The 22,236-nt window shown below is 41.0% G+C and overlaps 1 protein-coding gene across 1 annotated transcript in view; it reads left to right on the top strand.

The window, feature by feature from the left end:
- Positions 1-22,236, top strand: part of CEP192 (centrosomal protein 192) — a 206,263-nt gene that overhangs the window by 8,498 nt on the left and 175,529 nt on the right. The window contains exons 5-13 of the mRNA XM_073329624.1: positions 529-627; positions 2,036-2,176; positions 2,542-2,699; positions 3,513-3,663; positions 6,926-7,112; positions 13,206-13,437; positions 14,555-14,630; positions 16,605-16,793; positions 19,588-19,713. Of these exons, the coding sequence (XP_073185725.1) occupies positions 529-627; positions 2,036-2,176; positions 2,542-2,699; positions 3,513-3,663; positions 6,926-7,112; positions 13,206-13,437; positions 14,555-14,630; positions 16,605-16,793; positions 19,588-19,713 (1,359 nt within the window). The remainder of the gene's footprint in view (positions 1-528; positions 628-2,035; positions 2,177-2,541; positions 2,700-3,512; positions 3,664-6,925; positions 7,113-13,205; positions 13,438-14,554; positions 14,631-16,604; positions 16,794-19,587; positions 19,714-22,236) is intronic.

A 22,236-nucleotide genomic window follows, 5' to 3' on the forward strand; every position in this document is an offset into this window, starting at 1 on the left:
ACAAATTGGTGAGGATTCTTATCAAGCGTTCCCCAGGAAGGGGAGTGTAGGGCTTGGGGGTATATTTTGCGGGAAGACGTCTCCAAGTGGGCTCTTTCCCTGTTCTTTGTTTAAAACGCTTGGTGGTGGCAGCATACGGTTCAAGGACAGGGCAAAGTTTGTACCTTGGGGAAGCTATTTAACCTAAGCTGGTAAGAATAAGCTTAGGGGGTCTTTCATGCAGGTCCCCACATCTGTACCCTAGAGTTCAGAGTGGGGAAGGAACCTTGACAGCATTATATGATAGTCCTCAGTTTCATGCTGTTTTTTCCACAGTCTCATTCACTGAGGAGGATGGTCATTCTGGGGGACGGAATGATGGTTGCACGGCCAGCTGAAAATCTTGCCATTTCTTAACTTTCGAGTGCTTGACTTTGCAATCTAATTAACATTTTTAATTTTTTAAATCTGTAATACTTAAAATAGCTTAAATTGTGTTACACATGATAGTAATTTGTAAATGTAATGGCACTTATTTTTCACTTGCAGCTCTCGAGCTCATTCTCCCATGATAGCTGTAGGAAGTGATGACAACAGTCCAAATATACTGGCTAAGGTTCAGATTTATGAATACAATGAAAACACCAGGTAAACTAAGGAATTAACCAATACAGTAGTACTTCAGAGTTACAAACCGACCAGTCAACCACACACGTCCTTTGGTACCAGAGGTACAGGATCAGGCAGCAGCAGAAACCAAAAGAGGAAAAAAAGCAAATACAGTACTGTTAAAAGTAAACTACTAATAAAATGGAAAGCTTTTTTCTTCTGTATTGTAGAGTTTCAAAGCTGTATTAAGTTAATGTTCAGTTGCAAACTTTTGAAAGAACGACCATAACGCTTTGTTTAGAGTTACAACACATTTATGAACGGCCTCCATTCCCAAGGTGTTCGTAACTCTGAGGTTGTACTGTATAATCTTTATAATGGGTTTAGAATGGCTATTTGCTGGTTTATAACAACATGGTGATTAAATAATTCTTACTATTGTGCATGGATAGAAGTATAAAATATACTTTTGAGTAATAAAACATGTACATTGTGAGAAGTTTGAAATGATGTTTGAAATACTGCCTCATTGTAGTTGCTGCATATATTCCTGTATCATGGAATGGGTAGAAGGAGAAGAATCTCAGAATGTTGGCTGAGGTTGCATCTCATGGTTATGGACCATGGCTAGTGGTGCCATTCCGAACACACAAACCCAATGAGTGTCGCTAGGATTTTCACGCAGAGATCTGAGGCCCCAGTCCCATGGCCCCAATCCTGCAAAGATTTACTTAATGTGCTTAAAGTTAAGCATATATATATATATATAACTCTTAGCAGGATTGGGGCCAAGGTTGGTACAGTCCAGTGTTCATTGTGCTTGAATACCATTTTTTAAATGCTAATATGAACAATGATTGTTACTCCATGACCTTTTAAAAAATTTATTTACCTGTAAAATATTTTCAAAGTTGATGGTAGAAAATCCTGTGAATCATCAGCATTCTTTGAAATCTATTAAGAAAGCATTAGATTTGTTAAATTTATGCACTCCAGTAAGAAAATGCACAGATGTGCGTATGAAACCTTAATTTTATGATAAACTATTTAATTATGTGATCAGATAAGAATCCTGCTTTATTCAGTGTGCCTGTTGAATAGTGCATGAGGCAGGAAAATCCTGAGGATTCATACCTCATTCTGGGCCAGATTCTGTCTGCAATGACAGTAGAGCAAATCTAATATAATTTACTCTGATAAAGCAGAATTGGACTATAGTACAAAAGATGCTTATTATATAGCAAAGGAGGCAGACAATTGAACACAGATTACATGAATTAAAAGATATTATTTTGTAACTATAAAATTAATAATTTTTCTTTTTAATTTATATTTGATTGCTGGACCCTTCTCTGTACAGTAATTCCCTCTGTCTACTCCATTTATTTGCATCACTGGCTATGATGTCGGCACTCATCAAACGAATAACCTGTCTGTTGCTCCTCAGGAAGTATGCAAAAGCAGAAACTCTTATGACAGTCACTGATCCTGTACATGATATTGCATTTGCTCCGAACCTGGGAAGATCCTTCCATATTTTAGCTGTAGCTACCAAAGATGTACGAATTTTCACACTGAAACCCGTAAGGTGAGCTTTTGAAGCAGATTTCTTAACATGAAACCATATAGTTGTGTAGTTTTATGCTAATATGCTCTGGAGATAAAACAAAACATTATCAGTGCTTAATACTTTAATAAGCCTATCCAGAAAGGGTTGCTCTTAGCAGCCTATTAAAGGCAACCAATGAACTAGCACAACAAAATTTTCTTTCACCATCATTTACTATTAGTTGTTTGAGAAAATATTGTCACAAACCTTCTTGGAAAACATAGCTCCCCTTTGTTGTTGCACATTCAAGACAATTTGTATTTTCTTTGGTCAGAATTAGTAATGTTTGTTGTCTTCAAATACAGATGCATGTAGAAATTTTACCTGCTTTTTTTTCTTAACAGGAAAGAATTGACTTCTTCTGGAGGACTAACAAAATTTGAAATTCAGATAGTAGCTCAGTTTGATAATCACAATTCCCAGGTCTGGCGAGTGAGTTGGAACATTACAGGCACAGTGCTTGCATCATCTGGTGATGATGGCTGTGTTAGACTATGGAAAGGTAAGAGTTCTGTGGGGCACACATTAAGCTATTTTAGGTTGCTCTGTCAATGCTGAAAGATTAAAGATTGACCTGTACTTACGGGAAAACTTAATTGTTTTCTGGAATGCAAGTTCCTTTGAATTGGTTCGTGGACTGTAAGACTTTCTGTTGCTGCATGCGTTTGGAAAAGAAAAGAAATCTTTTGTTTGCTGGCCCTCAGAGGGCACTTGCTTTGTTTGATTTAGAATACAGTAATAGCCAACAGAACTTGTCTTCTGAATTGTTCAGTTTGTTCTAACTAAGGTAGTAGAAGTTAATGTGACCTTTTCTCATGAACATGTCTACTGCAGTCAGGAATAAATGTGAGATGTACACAAAACTCTAAAATACCAAAGTTACAATTTCTGTCTTCGCCTCATGGCAGAAGAGTGAAAAATCTACAATCCCCAGATCCTGCTCAGGGAACAGTACAGATACTTACTTAATCTTTAATGTGTCCAACTAATACTTTGTAATGTTATCAGTACTAACATTTTTGTACGTAATTACTTACAGGAAGGTTGAACTTTACAACTTTGTATTTTACTGATTTACTGTACAGTGAAGTTTTCAAGCTTAATAAAGAGGAAATTGCAAAAAATAGTGTGGGAAGAGAATGTCAACAGTTAAAGAGCAAGATCCTCAGCTGTCTGAAATTGTCTCATTTGACTTTGGTGGCATTTCACTGACTTATACCAGCTGAGAATCTGTCCAAAATGTTGTAACCTTATCAAATGTTCTTGGAGATTAGGGATGGAAATAAAAACTATTTTTTTTTTGGTAATTTTGCAGCTAATTACATGGACAACTGGAAGTGTACTGGTATACTGAAAGGTAATGGGAGTCCAGTCAATGGTAGTGCTCAGCAGGGAATGTTTAATGCTTCTCTAGGTTCAGCCAATACAAGCCTACAGAATTCATTAAATGGATCAGCTGTTGGCAGGTAGGCTAATTTATACATAGTGTATTCAAAATTCCTAGAGTCTATCTTTTGTGTACCTATTTCACTCTTAGTTTCACTCAGTTCTGATGCGTCTCTTATGGTTTTTAGGTGTGGTAATATTTGTTTTTTATTATTGCACTAGTGTTTTTTCCTGTTATGCTAAAATTTAGAAAAGTGCTTACTAAATTCTTTAATTTTGCATTTGTAAGGCAATCATAGATTCCAGCATATAGCAGGTACCCTTTTTCAGGGCTCTGTGTACTCTGCAGCACAATGGGACCAAATTCCACAGCAGAAATTTCCAAATTCTTCAGCAAACATTATTTTATACTATCATTGTGAAATAACTTTCATTTCCATTCTTAAGCAAATACAACTGTGGTTCATAGTTCAAAATATTCATTCACATAAAATTCAGTAATTATTTTTATGGCGATTATTTTTGAGGATGGGTATCTTTCCTGTGCTCTCCAGGTGGCCTGGCTCCACAACCCAAGCCTTGGCTCCCGCGATGTTGTCCAGGAGGCCCAGCTCAGAAGCTCCTTCCCTTGTGTGTACGAGGGAAGGGGGAAGCTTGTAGCCGGCTTCAGCCGGTTATCTCCCTGATTTCCCAAGTGTCGGCTGCTACTCTGCTATCCTGGCAGCCCAGCTGGCCAGCCTATGCTTCTGGCTCCTCCTTCTCTTGGCTGTAAGCTGAACTCCAGCTCTGGCCCTCAATGGAACAGTGCAGGGATCATGCACTATAACCTAATTAACTCTCCTTTGTGGGGAAAGCTAGAGAGCCAAGAGGCAGCTGCAGACCAAATCCCAGGAGGACAGGAAGACAAAAGTCAGCTGGTTGCAGCAAAAATGTTGAACTCGATATCATCTTGCAAAAATGCTGTATTCTACAGCTGTGGAATTGTAGACGCCACAGGGCCCTGACTGTGATGGATGGGACAGTTTACACCTCTTAGAGCTATTGTTTCAGGCTCTCGGCAGACTCAGGCAGCCACCACTTCATTGATGTATGTTTCCAAGGTTATCTCCACAATTCTAAGGACTAGAAACATACTTTTAAAAAAAGAGAAATGTAAGATACTTGTTCACAATTCTGCAGCAGGGGTGAATTCCACTGTGAAGTCTTCGGCCATGGAATCTCTGACTATACTGGGTCCTGTCCTTTATGATAGAGCCTTACTGTGTGAGAAAGTATTTACCTACCTATTTTGCTTTGTGATTACATTGGTTTGAAAGTTAGTGTAAAAATCATAGCTATAATGTGCTTTAGTGGATTTTAAGTTTAAAACAAAGCTTCTATTAACTATTGACCAAATAGGATTGGACCACCATTAGATTGCTTTTTAGGCTGATGTTCAATGCATTGTACATTTAAGCAGCTAAGGGACAATTAAACTATAATAAGATTTCAATCTTTGGAAAATCAAATTTATCAGAATAAGTACATCATACCACTTATGCTTTCCAAACTGTGGGTTAGTGATAAAAATAGTTTTGGAATGATTGAAACATGAAAATAAATAACTAGAAACACTCAGTAGTGCTGTGTTCTTATTGTGCTGATAACCACGTGTGCCTAGATTTGTGATGCATTTTCCCTTCTCCATTTGTATTATGTCCTTTTTAACAGAAAACAGAGCTGATATCAACCTAACTGGAGTAACTTTGCTGTTTTGCTGCTTGTTGCATGCACACAGGAATGGAAAGAGAACTTTTTTCCCCTCCCCAACGCCGTTTGACCTCTCCCAAGACACCAGCAGCTTGATAACTACTAAACGCAATTCAAAAGGCCTTTTAAAAAATACACTGTATACCTTTTTGTACTAGCCATTGCAGTTCGACACTGTTGGAACTTCTGAAAGAAGGATAACTGGAGAGGGTTCTTGTTGAGACAGATTTCCACAAAAATAGGTTCTCTCCCTCCCCTCCCTCCCAGAAAGCTCATGAAACTAATGGACTAGTATATGGGTTAAGAGGATTTGTTGTCCTTAGCTGGGGTGTGAGGAGGGAAAAGACTGCTTAATGACCATTAAAGTCAATTAATTTTCATTAAAATTGTTTTGAGTGTTGATTTGTTTTCCATTTTGTAGTGTTCAAATATATAATTGATTCCTAAACATTACAGCTTTGTAATTACTTTGTAATATACTGAAACTGTTAATCTTAAAGGAATAAGAGAACAGTGTGATTTGACAACTGTACAGATAATAGCTTTAACTTAGTGTGGTGTTACAAAACATTTCTTTGAAATGAAGCAAGTGCTGTCATTCTTTCTTCTGATATGTGCTTGTATGTTCCTGTGGTGTAATTCCAGGGAGTAGTTATGATTCCCTCTGAGCACAACATTCTGAAATTGACAGTAATCTAGAAAACACACAAATTCAGATAAACATGCATCTTTAAATATGGATTGTCCCAGGATTTTATTAATTACTTGGCCATGCCATTCTGTAAATATTCTCAGAGCAAAAAGTAAGATAGATAATGTCTACAAATATTTTAATAGTTCTATTAAAATGCATAAATGTTACGGGTAAGTCTTAATAGAAGTTGGCAAAACAATTACATGAAATGGCATACTCTGAGCATTGTGTTGAACAGAAATCTTAAGCTTGTTCTGAGGTTTCTGCAGAAATATGTAAATACATACAAAGATTGTATTTAATTGAAAAGAGTAGTCCTTCCTTGTAAATGTATATTGTGATATCTAAATATTATAAAAACAATCTCATGTTTTTACATCTGATCTAGAAACTTGCAGTAAAATTGATCTGAGTTGGATGCAAATGCTGCATGTGTACTTGCATAATATTTAATGTCTGCCTGGTGTTGCAAATGAAGCATTATTAAAGTCTCTGTTAATAAGTTGCATGAAATTCTAGGAGAACTGTGTGAATCAAAGATGTTGATAGCTGTGTTAGAAAATCCTTTTAATTTACAAAGTAACTTGTTTCTGTGTAAAATGCATATTAGGAATGTATTTATAATCTTTTTTATGAGGCTTTCAGTGGAAAAGAGTATACTTTTTTTCCTTAAAGAACAGTTTCCAGACTTGTTCAATCAATCTTGTTTTCAATGAGGGCCTTGATTTCTGCTGTTATGTTTCATTGGTTTTGGCATGGATATACTGAAGCTTTTTTTTTCCAGCATGTCTTTTCTCCCCTTTGGTTCTCCTTGTATTTACTACTTTTCTCTTTTTCTTCTGTTTTTTTTTTTGTTTGTTTTTTGTTTTGGTGTTTTGTTCCTGTCTTAATTGTTTCAGGTATTTCTTTCCCCCTCTGGATTCCCCACGGGCTGGATCGAGATGGTCCAGTTATGCCCAGCTCCTACCTCCTCCTCCTCTGATAGAGCACTCTTGCGATGCTGACACTGCCAACCACCAGTATCCTCACCCAAGCAGACGATATATCTCTCAGCCTCTTAACCTTTTACCTGAGAACGAAGGGGTTTAATATACGTATTTAAAATAAATCCTAAAGGGCCTTACTCAGATGATTGTAAATGCTTCAGTTTTTGGCTGCTTTCATTTTTCACTTTTCCTCCAAAAGATTTTCAAAAATCAGGGCTTTCTTGCATGTTTTGCAAACACCACAGTATTTGGAACCTAATGTTTGTGCTTGTGCATCAAAGGGATATTAGCTCTACTGTTTTGTATCCTTTGACGAACTGTGACTACACACAAGCAGCATTAACTGTGAGCTCTCTCTCTATATGTATATATATATATAGAGAGAGAGGGTTGATTTTAAAGTGCCTATCTAAAAGTTGGGGGTTTTTTGTATTCTGTTTATTGTGGTGGTGAGTTTGTTATACAATATATCACATCGATAAATGTGTCATCAAAGTTCAACATGCCTTCAAGAAACTGTTCTAGAGCTCTAACAGATAATTGGAATTGACATCTAAAATAAAAGAAAATATTCCTGTATATACTACAGTAGAAGTTTAATTAGGCATGTTTGGTCACGTAGAATTTTCCACCTCATTGCATAAAATAAATTTTATAATTAGGTAGATCAATTAAACTTATTTTAAAAGATTTGTATTTGCTTTTTTTATCAAAAGGAATACTATTATGATGATAGAGCCTTTCTGATGCAAATGTCTAATCTAATACACACTTACAGTAGGGCACATGGGGGTGAATTAAGCAACTTTTTCTTCAGAAGGCTTAAAACTCAAATTTAGTGTATTGTTTCCTTTGAATACATACTAACAGTCAAATCTTGTTTAAAAATAAGACAGCTTGCTGATTGTGACTTCTATAGTTGAGTGACCACGAAAAGTCTTATCTGGTACACTTTTACTGGCTTATGATATATAAAGACTGAAAGTAAGTTTTTTTTTTCCCCCTCCATTTTTAAATTGGAAGTACAGGTTTTGTATGAAATTACATCAAAAGGGGCCAAATGTTTGAAAGGTAAGGAAGTGAGAGGGGAACTTTTTAAAATGATTGTCACTGACTTTTGTATACTCAGTGATAAGCATTTTACGTCACAGATGTCTTAAGATTCAATGCCTCCTGCCCTTTCAGTTGAGGTGCAAGGCATTGATACACATTCTCAGAGCCCCTGCTGTGTTCACGAGCAAAAGAACAGCAGAGCCTGGTGTTGCCATTCCCCATATCGAAAATTTTTTAAAAAGCAGAAAAAAAAGTTAGACCTTTGTGCTAAATACCAAAAATGGTCCAAGCCCAATTGCTCAAAAATCAATAACAGATTATCTTTAAGACTGCAAAACAGTTGCTGTTCTACCCCTTATTTTAACATACTACAACTTTACGCAAGATTTGAATTGAAATTTCCCAATATTCTGCAACACTCAAGCACATGCTTTAACAGTGTGAGAGTATTCCCATTCACTTCAGAGGGTCTGCTCCCCTTTTAAAGTTAACCACGTGCAGGAGTGTTGGTAGAATTGAGAACTGCTTGAAGTTGACTCCTTGCTGTTCTATTTTAAGTTACAGCTTCTGGTTACTGGCCTGAGAGTGAGGAGTAAAAAGCTTGTGCAGTGTGCAGTTGGGAAAAACAAACAAAACCCCAAAGCACTTCTCTTTGCCCAACCAGTATACAGTGTTACATCTTCATGATAACTGAAATGCCTGAATGTCAGAGTTTAAAGTGTGGTATGTAAGTTAACCTTTATGATTATTTTTAAAATAAAGTATAAACATTTGAAATTGCAGGACTAAAAATATGCACTAGCATAACATTTTCTGTTATCTCATACTTTCACTGTAGATGTGTATGCACAGGTGCTTGTGCAGCTATTTGGTATAATGAATTTACAAGCTCAGCTGCTGAACCAAGAGAAGATTGTTCCACATGGCATGCGTTGTTTAAAAAAGAATTTCTGCACGAACAAATGCAGAATAACTGTAGTTGAAGAGTGAATCCAGATGATTTGTGGTGGTTGTGGATCATTGTATCCAGGTGACTCTGGGTATTTTTTAAATACATAGCCCATGGTGAAGGGGCTCCAATCCAAATGCATTTATGGGGAAGGGACACTGCCACTTTTCCCCTATGCAGCAGCAGGAAGCCATATTGTAGCAGGACAGTCCCCTCCACGTGCAAGGTTTATGCTTAGGGGAATTTTGTGCCCTACAATGAAAAATTCTACACACACTATTTAAAAATTAGTACACTATAATCATGGTGTTACTGTTATTTTGGGAATTTATTTCAAAATACCTGTCAGCAAGTATATAACAATACAAAGTCAATTAAGGTTTTCTGACAAATAAGGTTTCTTACTAGGCATACTAATACAGAACTCTGCATAGTTCATTTAAACTACACTCCAGAAACTTATTTCCGTTACCCCTCAGAAGCAGTGCAAAGGCTTGGGGGAGTTGGGGATAATGGAGTAGCTGAGGAAGAGGGAAGTTATTGCTAGGAAAGAGCCTGGGAGTGAACCTGGAGGGCTGTTAGGTGTGGACAGGAGAACTAGGGAACTGGGTTTTTTTGGGGGAGAAGGCTTGTTAAGGACGGGGGGAGCCTCCCCTAGGCCGTGCCCCTGGCTGACCCCTAGTCTCTCCCATTCAGTCAGGCACATCTGCCTGTGTCCCCATGTGCCCCTGCTCCCCCACTCAACCACCTCTCCTTCCTGTCCCAGTGTGTCCCTGCACCTCCCTCTCCCCATGTGTTTGTGCACCCGCACTTAGCCACCCTTCTCCCCCTATCCTCATGTGTTGCTGCACCCCCATGTACCTGCCCATCTCCCTGTATCCTTGCAGTCCTACACCTGTGGCTTAATGCTGTCATCCTTCTAGCTGCTGTGCCCCCACCCCAGACTGACCACCCAGCAGACCTGTGTGCCCCATCTTCCTGGTAACCCATGCCTCCTAACCTGGCCCCAAAAGCAGGGTGCAGTGAGGAAAGCAGCCTCTCCATGGCTGGCTGCTCGGGCCCAGAGCAGACTGCCGTCTTTTCTGGTACCACAGCAGCCCCTGGTGGTCAAAAGGTGTAATTGCGGCACATCCCAGGCAGAATGTATTTCCAGGGGACCTTAATTCTCTGTGTGTGCAGTGTCCAGGAGTAAAGTTGCTACTGCTATCAGCACAGGTGCAATGGCCACATCACCTCAGTGCTACAGTATGGGGCTGTGGCTATGGCCTCTAGCAGGGGTGGGCAAACTTTTTGGCCCAAGGGCCACATCAGGGTATGGAAATTGTGTGGTGGGCCATGAATGCTCATGAAATTGGGGGTTGGGGTGCGGTGGGGGGTGAGGTTACTGGAGATGAAGGGTTGGGGAAGCAGGAGCATGTTCTGGGCTGGGACCGAGGGGTTTAGAGGGCAGGAGGGGGATCAGAGCTGGGGCAGGGGTGCAGGCTCTGGGCGGTGCTTACCTCCAGCAGCTCCCAGGAGCAGCAGCATGTTTCCTCTCTGGCTCTGAAGCGGAGGCACAGCCAGGCAGCTGTGCTTGCTGTCCCCTCTGCTGGCACTGCCCCTACAGCTCCCATTGGCTGCGGTTCCTGGCCAATGGGAGCTGCGCGGGTGGTGCTTCGGGCAGGGGCAGCATGCAGAGTCCCCTGGCTGCCCCTACGCGTAAGAGCTGGAGGGGGGGGACATGCTTCTGCTTCCAGGAGCCCTGCGGAGTGGAGCAAGTCCCCAGCTGGTGCATCGGAGGGAGCAAGCCCTGGTCCCTTCTCCCCAGTGGATCTTGAGGGCTGGATTAATATGTCTGGAGGGACGGATGCGGCCCCTGGGCCGTAGTTTGCCCACCCTGACTTATAGTGTGTAAGAGCAGAAGGGGTGAGTGTGAGTAAGGTAGTCAATAGCGGAGACTGTGCTCTTCCAAAACTATAGTAACTTCCAAGGATAAGATTTCTTTTTCTGTTGTTCTAAATAGTATTTCGCTTGCTCTTCATACGTAATGGCTGCAGACGCTGCTTCTTATGTGCGTTGCACCTTCTCTTCTCAGTTCTCTTAGTGTTGCTTAATTTTTGAGTGTTTTCTATTAATTTAGTCCTAAAAATACAATATTCAGGTTACTAATCTAGTCCAAGAAGCACTTTCTGGTGGTACACAGAAAATTGGCTGCTCACAGGGTGCTGGCTCTTGTTTTCAGCTAAGAGAAATTAAAGTAGAAGGAGGGGGAAATGAAATGACCAAAAGTAAACAGTGAGGTTTATTTTCTTTAAAAAAAAGACAAAACACATGGAACTGAGACAAATAAAAATATGGTAAGTACTTTTGAAGTACTATTTTTCTATGTAATTGCTGTAGCAGCCAGCCAGACGTTATGTCCTTATGAAGAGGGGGGAAATGTCCGGGAATGGAAAACTAGAGTCAAAGTGTTCGTGAAAAAATTGGTCTAGTAACATAGGGTGTGCATTATGAAAAAGTTGGGGAACCACTCAACTAATAGCATCTACCTACCTAACAGCTCCATGATCTGTTATTCTAGTATAGATTCTCAACCTGTTCCAGACTGTAACCCCAAGAACATTTGGAATTACCCTCCCTTCTAGCCCTCAAGAAAAGGACAGTGGATGGGACATCCCATACCCCCCAATCCAGTTTTGTAAATGTGTTCTTGTGTGTTTGTACTATTACTGCCCAGTACTGGAGGGAAGGCCAGGCTTATGATTGTACAGTCATGTTGCCCATTAAAGCATGTGGCTTATGGAAGATAAGCTCTAACTATAGTACTACCACACAAACATAAATCAGTCATGGCAAAATAGGTGCTGAGAGGAACCTACAAAACAGAATTCAAAACCTGACATGAAATTTTCCTTTAAAATATAACTTTGGGAAGAGAAAAGCCTTAATCTAAAACAGGAATGCTAAAGGAAAGACTTCAACTAGTATTTTTCTGACAAAAAAGAGAACGTGTTGACGATTGTGCTTCTGGGATTCACTACCTATGTATGGTAGCCACTGAACTAGTAGCAATTTTTCATTATCTTGGGTATTTTTTAGAGCTTCTACGGTTTTATTTAGGCACTTGTCCAAAAGTCATCTTATTTTCCTACCTATAGGAGGAAGTACTGCTATTCCGTATTTTCCATTAACAATCCACCAGTCACACTTTTTCCTCAAAAGAAGTTGTATTTATAGCTCTCCAGCATGAAAGTCACTATTCTATCCAATGAATAATGTATGTTAGAAATATCTCCTTTAAAAGCCTTGGAAGTTTAATATCTGTATTTTGATAGTAATGAAAAGTTTATGTGTACACAATAAGATATTTGAAACATTTATCCCATAACTTTTTTTTACTGTTAATTCAGTGTTAATGCAAAATAAACGTATTGCAGGCTCAGGGTCTCAGATAAGATGTTTTTGCGTGGTTGTTCTATGTATATTGTTGAATTGTGTGTGGAAATTTGGGTTTTTTAACTTTTAGATAACAGTCAGGTATGCCAGTTAGCCATCTGCAGTGTGTGTGAATTCTGGCCCATCTCATGATTCACACTGTATCTATGACAGGTTTCAGAGTAGCAGCCGTGTTAGTCTGTGTCGGCAAAAGAAAAGGAGTATTTGTGGCACCTTAGAGACTAACAAATTTATCTCACCATAAGTGTGCTCAGGAAAGCTTATGCTCAAATAAATTTGTTAGTCTCTAAGGTGCCACAAGTCCTCCTTGTTGCTGTATCTGTGGTATCCCAAAACAGCTATTTCACACAACTGGGTCACTAATGCAGCAGGTGCAGCTAGCCAGCTCTAGAAGTGTATTTAATTAAGTACCATGTGTCATAACAACTGCTCCCAGCAGGAACTCAGAGGCTGTCCATAGGGCAACCTGCCTTATGCTTCGCATGCTAGGCTCTCAGGGAACGCAGTGTGGTAGGGCCCCCTGCTTGACCTCAGCCTTCACAGGAAGGCGCACATTGCTTCTGAGGAGCCCTTGCGAGCGAAGGTGGGAGGGCCCAAGTCTCCCCCTCCCTGCCTCCCTCCCACCGCCCCGACGGGTTGGGCTGGGTGTCACTCATAGCAGCCGGGGGCGGGGTTAGTGACGTCACGCCCCTCTCCCCCCAATCACAAACCCAGTCCCGGCTTTTATTTTTATCCTGAGCGGCCTAATGCTGCTGGCCAGCTCCCGCTTTTTTTTTTATTTTTTATTTTCCCGGTTCCTTTGGCCTAGCCCCCAGACTAGCACGCGCAGCCTTGCGCTGCGAATGCGCGCCCCCCGAAGGGAGAGAAAGCGTCGCAGGGCTTGGTGGGAGCGTGCGCGCGCGCGCCCTGGGCGGGTCTCGCGCTACAGCCATTCTCGCGCACAAATCCGGCGGAGCGGTGGCCGCCCCCGCGTTCTGCGCTGGGGCTGGTGAGTGAACTAGGGAGCGCGGCGCCTGCGGGAGGAGGCGCGGGGAAGCGGAGCGACGGTTTGAAGTTGTGGCGGTTGGGTGGCCGGGCTGCTCCTGTCTCCGTTTCTGTCCGTGCGGGGGGAGGTGCCGGTGTCGGGTCCCGGCTGCTTCCTGCTCCCCCGCCCCAGGCACACGCGGCAGGGCCGGGCACTCAGGTGCGTGGGGGGAGGAGGAGGGGGAGTGAGGCTCGCTCTCTGCCCCGCTCCCCAGCCGTCCGGGGGAAGCTGTGCCCCGGGCCCCGCGAGGCGCCCCCGCAGGGAGGCTCCCGTCCCAGCTCCGCAGAACTCCCGTGTCCCTGCCCCACTGCCCCTGCCCCGCTGCCCGCGGCTGTCTCTGGGGCTGGCGGCGTGAGGGAGGGGTGGAAGGCCGGACTCGGTTGTAGCTTGTGGCTGGCTGTTGAATGGGCAAAGTGATAGGAACTAACCCCAGGAAAGGGCGCCCTTATTCTGGAGTGAGCGTGTCCGCACTCTAGCTCAAAGGTAGGCAAACATTTTGGCTCAAGGGCCACATCTGGGTATGGAAATTGTATGGTGGGCCGTGAACGCTCATGACATTGGGGTTGGGGTGCAGGAGGGGGTGAGGGCTCTGGCGGGGGGTGCAGGCTCTGGGTGGCATTTACCTCAAGCAGCTTCTGGAAGCAGCAGCATGTTCTGGCTTTGGCTCCTATGCAGAGGTGTGGCCAGGTGGCTCTGTGCACGGTCTTGCCTGCAGGTGCTGCCTTTGCAGCTTCCATTGGCCAGGAACTGCAGGCAATGGGAGCTGCAGCAGTGTTCTGCAGAGCCAGTTGGCTGTGCCTCTCTGTAGGAGCAGGATGGGGGGACATGCCACTGATTCTGGGAGCCGTGCAGAGCGGCCCCTGACCCCACTCCCCAGCTGGAGCGCAGCAAGCCCCAGTACCCGGTGGGAACTTGAGGGCTTGATTAAATAGGCTGGCGGGCTGAATGTGGCCTGCGGCCGTAGTTTGCCCTCCCCTGCTCCATACCCTACCCCGTCCCCTGTGCAAGGAGCCTCTGATTCAGCCGGTTTAATGACCTCTAATGAAGGTGATGCTTTACATAGGTTTTTGGTTTTTTTTAGGCTCCATCGAGTGCTTGAGGTCTGTAGAAACAGGAAGATGCTGTCTGCTCCAAGCAACTTTACAAGCTAAATACAGGTCAGGCACTTGAGGGCTCTAACTTTTAATGTCTCTTAAAAAAAAAAAAAAAAGTCTTGATCTGTGCCTTCTTGCTCAAAATACTGAGGAAGAAGTTTAAATGAGTTTGTAGATATAGTTGTGCTTATGTCAGTAAAGGATATGGTCAGTGTATTGTCTATTTTTTTTTATGGGAACCAACAGGGAGCTGTAACAAATTACTTATGTTATTGTAAATGCAGTTGATTTGCTCTTGTATTCAGATGTTCCTTTATCAGGATGAGTTCCGCTGTCAAACAGTCTCTTCTGCGGCACCTGTCACAGTCAAGTAAATTTACTATCTGTTGCTCTTGACGTTTTGAGATCATCCTACTTGGAAAGTACAAGCTGACTTCTTGTCCCACCGTGCTGCTTTTTGGTAGTAGTAAAATTGATGTTTAGTGGCTTCCTTATTAAACTTCAGTACCTATTCCAGTGCCAGAATGTGATCCTGTTGGGTGATAGTTATTTTCTTACCTTAAATAACAGGGGCTGGTTGTACAACGGAGGGTGTTTTCTCTGTGCACCTTGAAAAAAATCACCAGTCTTGCACTCTTCTATTGATTTTTTTTTTTTAAAGACTTTATTAATATGGTGTTGAAGATCTTGGATGGAGTGTGGTGAACAGTGAAGGAGATAGAAGCACAAGGAAACTAGCCTTTTACTTTAATTGGGTATTCTAAATTTTTTTTAGTGGATGTGAATCTGAAAATTTTTGAAATTGAGTTTAAATCTCCCAAACGCTTAGATAAAGCACACTTTAAATAACATGCCTGAAACTTGAAGGTGAATGTTTACGGCTCCCTTGTTGAATTTTTATGAGGGGCTTTTCTGCATAGGAGACATTGATTATAAAAAGTAATAGTGAAACTGATTATATTCAGAGCTGTGAAATGCATGTTTTCACTAGCATTCTGTAACTCCTTTCAGTTCTGATATTGTTGTGTATTAACGACAGTAGGTATAAAATTTAAACAAATGTGACTTTTTAAAAACAGTGGTTTGATTTGGATTTGGAAGTAAATTGGCTTGAAGACTAACAAATGGATAAAATGTCAGTTGCTTTTTTTGGTGAAAGCCAAAGAAGGAAGCATACTGTCAGCTCTTAGACTTTTCTGATTTTATTTTGAGTGAGTGTTAGAACATTTGGACTCAACCACTGGTTTAAAGAATACATTTTTTTGCTATACATGCAATATTTTAGCCAACTGTATATCTATGCTAGATTTTTTAAAAAATATATGAAGAGTACTGTTGCAGTTGGCAGTCAGCAAAACCACCTCTAGACCTTGTGTGTACTGGTGATTTTAGGGAAATCTAGCACTGTTTAGCCCCCAGTGGTGCTAGTAATAGTGTGGTCTGGTTACCAGTGATTTTGTCATTATTTAACTTTGTGGTATAGATGACATTTTGGAGTAACACTGCTGACTTTATATGCTTAAGCTAATGCTGTTAAAGTAACTACTGTTAGTAGTAAGAAAAGGAGTACTTGTGGCACCTTAGAGACTAACCAATTTATTTGAGCATAAGCTTTTGTGAGCTACAGCTCTGCTCAAATAAATTTGTTAGTCTCTAAGGTGCCACAAGTACTCCCTTTTCTTTTTGCGAATACAGACTAACACGCTGTTACTCTGAATACTGTTAGTAGTGCTGGTGAAGCTTCAGTGCTAGTACAATGGAGGTAGATGGCTCTAAAATTGTTGCTTTTTAGGTCATGCATAATTATGAACTGTAGTACATAATTCAGAATGAGGACTACTTTTGTGAAAGTCATGTAACTGGACTTGGAGTCCTTCCATCCTGGTCTGTGAAAATAAAATCTTTCTATATCTGCAGTGTGAAGCATCTGGCTATGTTGTTTCCAATGGGAGTTTACATGACTTTAGTGACCAGTGAATTCTTTGAGTATCATCTTGTTTGTTATGCTGAAATGACTTATTTCAATTCATTTTTAAGCAGTGTTCTGTTGTATGGCAGCATGGAAGACTTTCGAAATATTGCAGATGAGACGTTTCCCAGCTTTTTGGCTAACTCACTGAACAGTAATACCAGTGGGATTTTGGAAAATGTCACCATTTCATCAAACCTTGGCTTACCTGTTGCAGCTTCAACTGTTGCCAGGAATAAAACCAGTTGTGACAACAGGTAAGACTGTCCTCATAATAGTCTTTCATAGCCTAAAATACACTTGCGTTATGGGGAAGAGTGGAGGTGTCTGATCTCCTCCAGAAGGATTCCTCTTACATGCTGTATGCTCAGAAAGCTGAAACTGGTTATTCGGATACGTCTGTAACGTGGTGTGAATTCGTGATGTGCTGAAAAAGTCAGTGTGCTGCTGAATGATCTTCTGATGATTGCTACAAAATGAGTGACAAGGTAGATGAGGTAATACCTTTTCTTGGACCAACTTCTGATGGTGAAAGAGACAAGTTTTAAAGCTACACAGAGCTCTTTTTCCATCTGGGAAAGGTATTCAGTGTGTCAAGTGGGCAGTTAACACCTCTGCAGTCATAGGACAAAAAAGGGGGGTTTTTAAGGTTACAGATTGTTGTAATAATAAGCCATACATCCGGTGTCTTTAAGACCAATATTAAGTCTCTAATGAAGTTATGGATTTAAGCTCCTTGGCTTGTCCTTTGAAGGCGTTTTGTACTTTTCCCAGACTTAAGAGCTCTGTGTATCCCAAAAGCTTGTCTCTTTCACAACAGAAGTTAGTTCCATAAAAGATATTACCTCATCTACCTTGTGCCTCTAATATCCAGGAATTAACGCAGGTACAACACTGCATGCTATAAAATAAAGCATTTTGTCAAAGAAAACTTAAGTTGCCAGGCTTCGTTACAAAATGTTAACTTGGGATTTAGACTGGAGTTTTAAAAGTATACTGAGTCAATATCCTTTGACATGAACAGTAATCTAACTGGAGCATCCTATATTTCTTGCACATAACATCAATAGTTACTAAATTTAGTAGTTATTCAGAGAATAATGGTTCTGTAGTACTTTTCTTGAAACCAGAAAGATTAATTATGTACAGTTAACTTACAGTAGTTTGAACCGATACTATAGTGGGAAAACAGGAGATACTTAAGCTACTGTTGTATTTTTGGTCACAATTATTGTTTTTTGTTCAAGGTGACTATTACACTATACTGACTCAGTGGTTGGAACAAATTTTGGTACCAAAGATAAAACCTGTGTAGTTGTGAATAAAGCATATGATCCAACCTTAAAATTTAGCCAAATGGCACATAGTATCTGTTGCCCCCTCTATGGATGTAAAGTCAAACTGGGTTTGGGATCATTGGGCATTACCGCTTCCAGGAGAGTGTGATGTAGAGTCTGCAGAATTAAATTGTGTAGTTTTCCCATAATTCTCTTCTCCTGCAGTCTTTGTGTTGGTCTATAATATCGTACTCCAGCCCAGTCTTGTCTGGCTCTTGGCTTCTGGCACCATCTGTTTTTTTTTTTTTTTTTTTTTACCAGTGGGTTTATCTGAGATGTCAGACATTTGAGCTACATTACATTCCTTAAAAAGAAAAGGAGTACTTGTGGCACCTTAGAGACTAACCAATTTATTTGAGCATAAGCTTTCGTGAGCTACAGCTCACTTCATCGGATGCATTCAGTGGAAAATACAGTGGGGAGATTTATATACACGCAGAACATGAAAAAATGGGTGTTGTCATACACACTGCAATGAGAGTGATCACTTAAGGTGAGCTATTGCCAGCGGGGGGGTGCGGGGGGAACCTTTTATAGTGATAGTCAAGTTGGGCCATTTCCAGCAGTTGACAAGAACCTCTGAGGAATGGGGGTTGGGTGTGTGTGTAAACATGGGGAAATAGTTTTACTTTGTGTAATGACCCATCCACTCCTAGTCTTTATTCAAGCCTAAGGTATTTGTATCCAGTTTGCAAGTGTCTCATTGGAGTCTGTTTTTGCGGTTTTTTTGTTGAAGAATTGCAACTTTTAGGTCTGTAATAGAGTGACCAAAGAGATTGAACTGTTCTCCGGCTGGTTTTTGAGTGTTCTAATTCTCAACGTCTGATTTGTGTCCATTTATTCTTTTATGTAGAGACTGTCCAGTTTGACCAATGTACATGGCAGAGGGGCGTTGCAATGTATATAAATCTCCCCACTGTATTTTCCACTGAATGCATCCGATGAAGTGAGCTGTAGCTCATGAAAGCTTGTGCTCAGATAAATTGGTTAGTCTCTAAGGTGCCACAAGTACTCCTTTTGTTTTTGCGAATACAGACTAACACGATTGCTACTCTGAAACCTAACATTACATTCCTTGCAACTATATGTGATAGCTTATGGACAGAATGCAAGTTCCTGTAGTATATTGACCCATTCCACCAGCTGTTCATTGGCTGTGCAGCTGGCCATAATGATGAAGTATAAGAATTGTTAGTCTAGTGACTGAGAATTATCTGTAACTGGTTAATTGATTCCTATATCAGCCAGATATCTAGGTTGGCTCAAGAAGGTTATTTGAGAACACTTCTATCGCAGTTTTATTTTCTTTAAACTACCAGAGTTGCTCATAGTTGCTTATAGTGAACAGTTCTTTGTTGATCATTACAAGCCAATAACCGTCTAATAAAATTAATTTTTTTGAGTTTAAATTTATAAAATGCAAAAATAAAAACTAAAAGGCTACACAGCATGAATTATGGATGGACTTGTATTAAATGAAACCACTTGTTTTTCTTTCCAAATAAGTACTCAGAGAAAATCAGAGTAGCCATTTAGCCTGATGAACCCCTGACTAAGCTGGAAATCCCTTTTGCCATCCCTTTTTATATGAGATTGAATTCCTACAATCCTTTTGTGGTACTCAAGTAGTATTCAGATACTCTACAAAAAACAAGTTACGAGTTGAAAAGATGCCAATTTGAGCAGTTAAAATGATTGGGCTTTTTTCCAACAGGCTTTCTGATATTCAAGCTTCTTATCTAGAAGAAGGGAGATTTTCACCGCCATCAGCATCTTGTCATAGTGGTCAGTCTGCTTCGGAGCCAAGGGGGAAGTTAGCTCTTAGCTTTCAGGGTGACTTGTAAGTGATATTGCTGTTTAATCCTTTAAAAAAGATTGGAAAAATTACTTATAGCAAATTCTGTGTTATAATTGTACATATCAATGACTTTACTCTGAATTTTTTCTTTATGAAATAACGGGATTGGCTGCCGTTAAATGCTTTATTTTGCTCCCACCTACTTGTCAATAAAATTTGTAGAGTTTTTGATGATTCATTAGAATTTGTTGCTTAAATCCAAGATCTGAAGAATATATTTTCTTTAAAAGGAATGTCTGAAGACAGTGAAGTTATTAGAGCTTAATTCTAGCTCAGTGGTTCTTTAAACTTTTTTCATTTGCTGGATAACTTCATAAGGAGAACGAGAAGTTCCTCCAGTTTTGTCACTTGTGTCCATTTCAAAACAGTTTTTGCTCTGGAGATATTTCCTTCCTTATAGTTTGTGCAAATAGTTCAATTTATTCTTCTGTAGTCTTGCTACAGGATTCTATAAGCTTTCTAGGTAGAGCTCCAGTGCCATGCATGTGAGGTTCATAGAGTAGTTTGTGAATTGGTAATCACAATTAAGTCATAAGTGCAAGCACATATAGCTTTTACAGGTTTTCAAACTGTGTGAAGTGACTTCAGAAGAAATAGCTTACGAGTATCTTATCTAACGGTCAATATTCTGCAGAACACAGGGAAGTGGGAGATCACTGCTTTTTGATACCTTAACAAGAATTTACATGGGTTGTGAGCAGATTATAAAAGCCTCAATAGCAACTCCATGGTTGAGATGGAGTTTTTCACTTAAAGCAGGGATTCAACCTCTTAAGTGTGAAGAGTGTAATTTTGAAGAATACATAATTTACTTTGAATACAGAATAAATTTTCTGAGAATTCCAAGTAAATCTCTTATTTAGTTTAAGAAATAAAATTAAAAATAGGCCTCTTGAGAAATCTGGTACTTTTGTGTCAGACCTCTTTTTGCCCCGAATAATTGCAGTAACAGAATAATACAAATGCTATAGCAGCACAGCTGTAGTGTAGACGCTTTTCACAGCGATGGAAAAACCTCTTGCATCACCATAATTAATCCACTCCTCCAACAGGTGGTAGTTAGGTTGGCTTTACCTTCTCTGACAGATGTGAAATTTTCACATCTCTGAGTGATGGAGCTAGATTAACTTAAATTTTAGGTGTAGATCAGGCATGAATTCTCTAAAATCCATATGGTTACTCAGATTGCCTTGAAATGTGGTGTGTCTCATGGGGAGGTAGGGTTTGATTTATGACCCAAATTTGAGGCTGTTTGATCAAGGGGTTCCTCAGAGACAGCCTCATGGGGGGGGGGGGAAACACCTAGCTTTTCTTTAAAGTTGATATATTTTGGCAACTCTTGGATGTACAGGGATCGCACTAGGGTGTCGGTTGCTTGAGAGTTACCCCACCACTAGCTCTTTGGGGGAAATCAGATTAAAATATTGTTAGCAAAAGTTTGGTCCCCCAGTCCTAAAGCTCTTGCTCCAAACCAATTAGACTGTACATGTGCAGAGAGGCTAAGGGTAAATCTAGTTATGATTTACAGGAGCTGAGTAGCTCCAGGAGGAATGTTTCACCCATGGAACCTCAGCAACATCCAGGCACTGAGAGTTCAAATCCAACCCTATGTGTAGAAATCTGAAGGGTGGGGAAAAATCAGAGGCAGATAGTAGCAATATGGGATTTTTGTATTTTGGGGAATTGTATTCTGAGGACAGCAGAATATATAGAAGGAGCTGAAACTGCTTTTGAAAAGAACAATTTGCACATGCAAATGTTTGTTGGAAGAGGACAGTGATTGGAGGTGGAAGAGTAAGTGGGAATAGGAGGAGATGGGTTTAGGGTACAGTGCGGGGATGGGGGATAAATGGTGATGGGTGGATAGGAGAGGCTTGCGGGGGGGGTCAGGTGATGGAGGGGATGGGGCTAAGTGAAGTGGGAGGACACCTGAGGAGAGGAAAAGAGGGTGAGTTTTAGGGGGACTGGGAGAATAGAGGCAGGGGTCCCTGACAGCAAACATTACAGTCCTCTCCCATTTTGTGCTGGGATCTGGAAGTGGGGAGGAGAGCAAGGGGACTGCCTGTCTCTCTGTCTTTGTGCATGTGCCAGGCCCTGGGGGGCTGGGTGTCTAATCCCCCCATTGGCATTCCCTCTCAAATGAGCTGATATATGGGGGACTCTCCCTTCCAGGGGTATCTGATCCCCTTTCCTTGCCTTGTGTATGGCAGGATTTTTAGAGGCCCCTGCCCATCTACAGGTGTCTGACCCCCTGGCAACTAGGGTCCTTACCTACCATATGGGCCTGGGTCAGGAGAAGCCCTGCCATTTGGGTGTAAAGCTGAGAACTGGCATAAGTACCAAGAACACACTGCTGACACTGAGGCAAAGAGTTGAGAATAGGCATGCTTGATCCATATCACAGGCTCTGCAGCATTGGGTGAGGAGGGAATGGGAACACCTACTGACATGAATAGAACACTTTACACATATTAGGGCTGTTGTTTCAGGTGTATCCATCTACAT

Source organism: Lepidochelys kempii, chromosome 2, assembly GCF_965140265.1.
Source record: "Lepidochelys kempii isolate rLepKem1 chromosome 2, rLepKem1.hap2, whole genome shotgun sequence".
NCBI classification, from domain to species: domain Eukaryota; kingdom Metazoa; phylum Chordata; order Testudines; family Cheloniidae; genus Lepidochelys; species Lepidochelys kempii.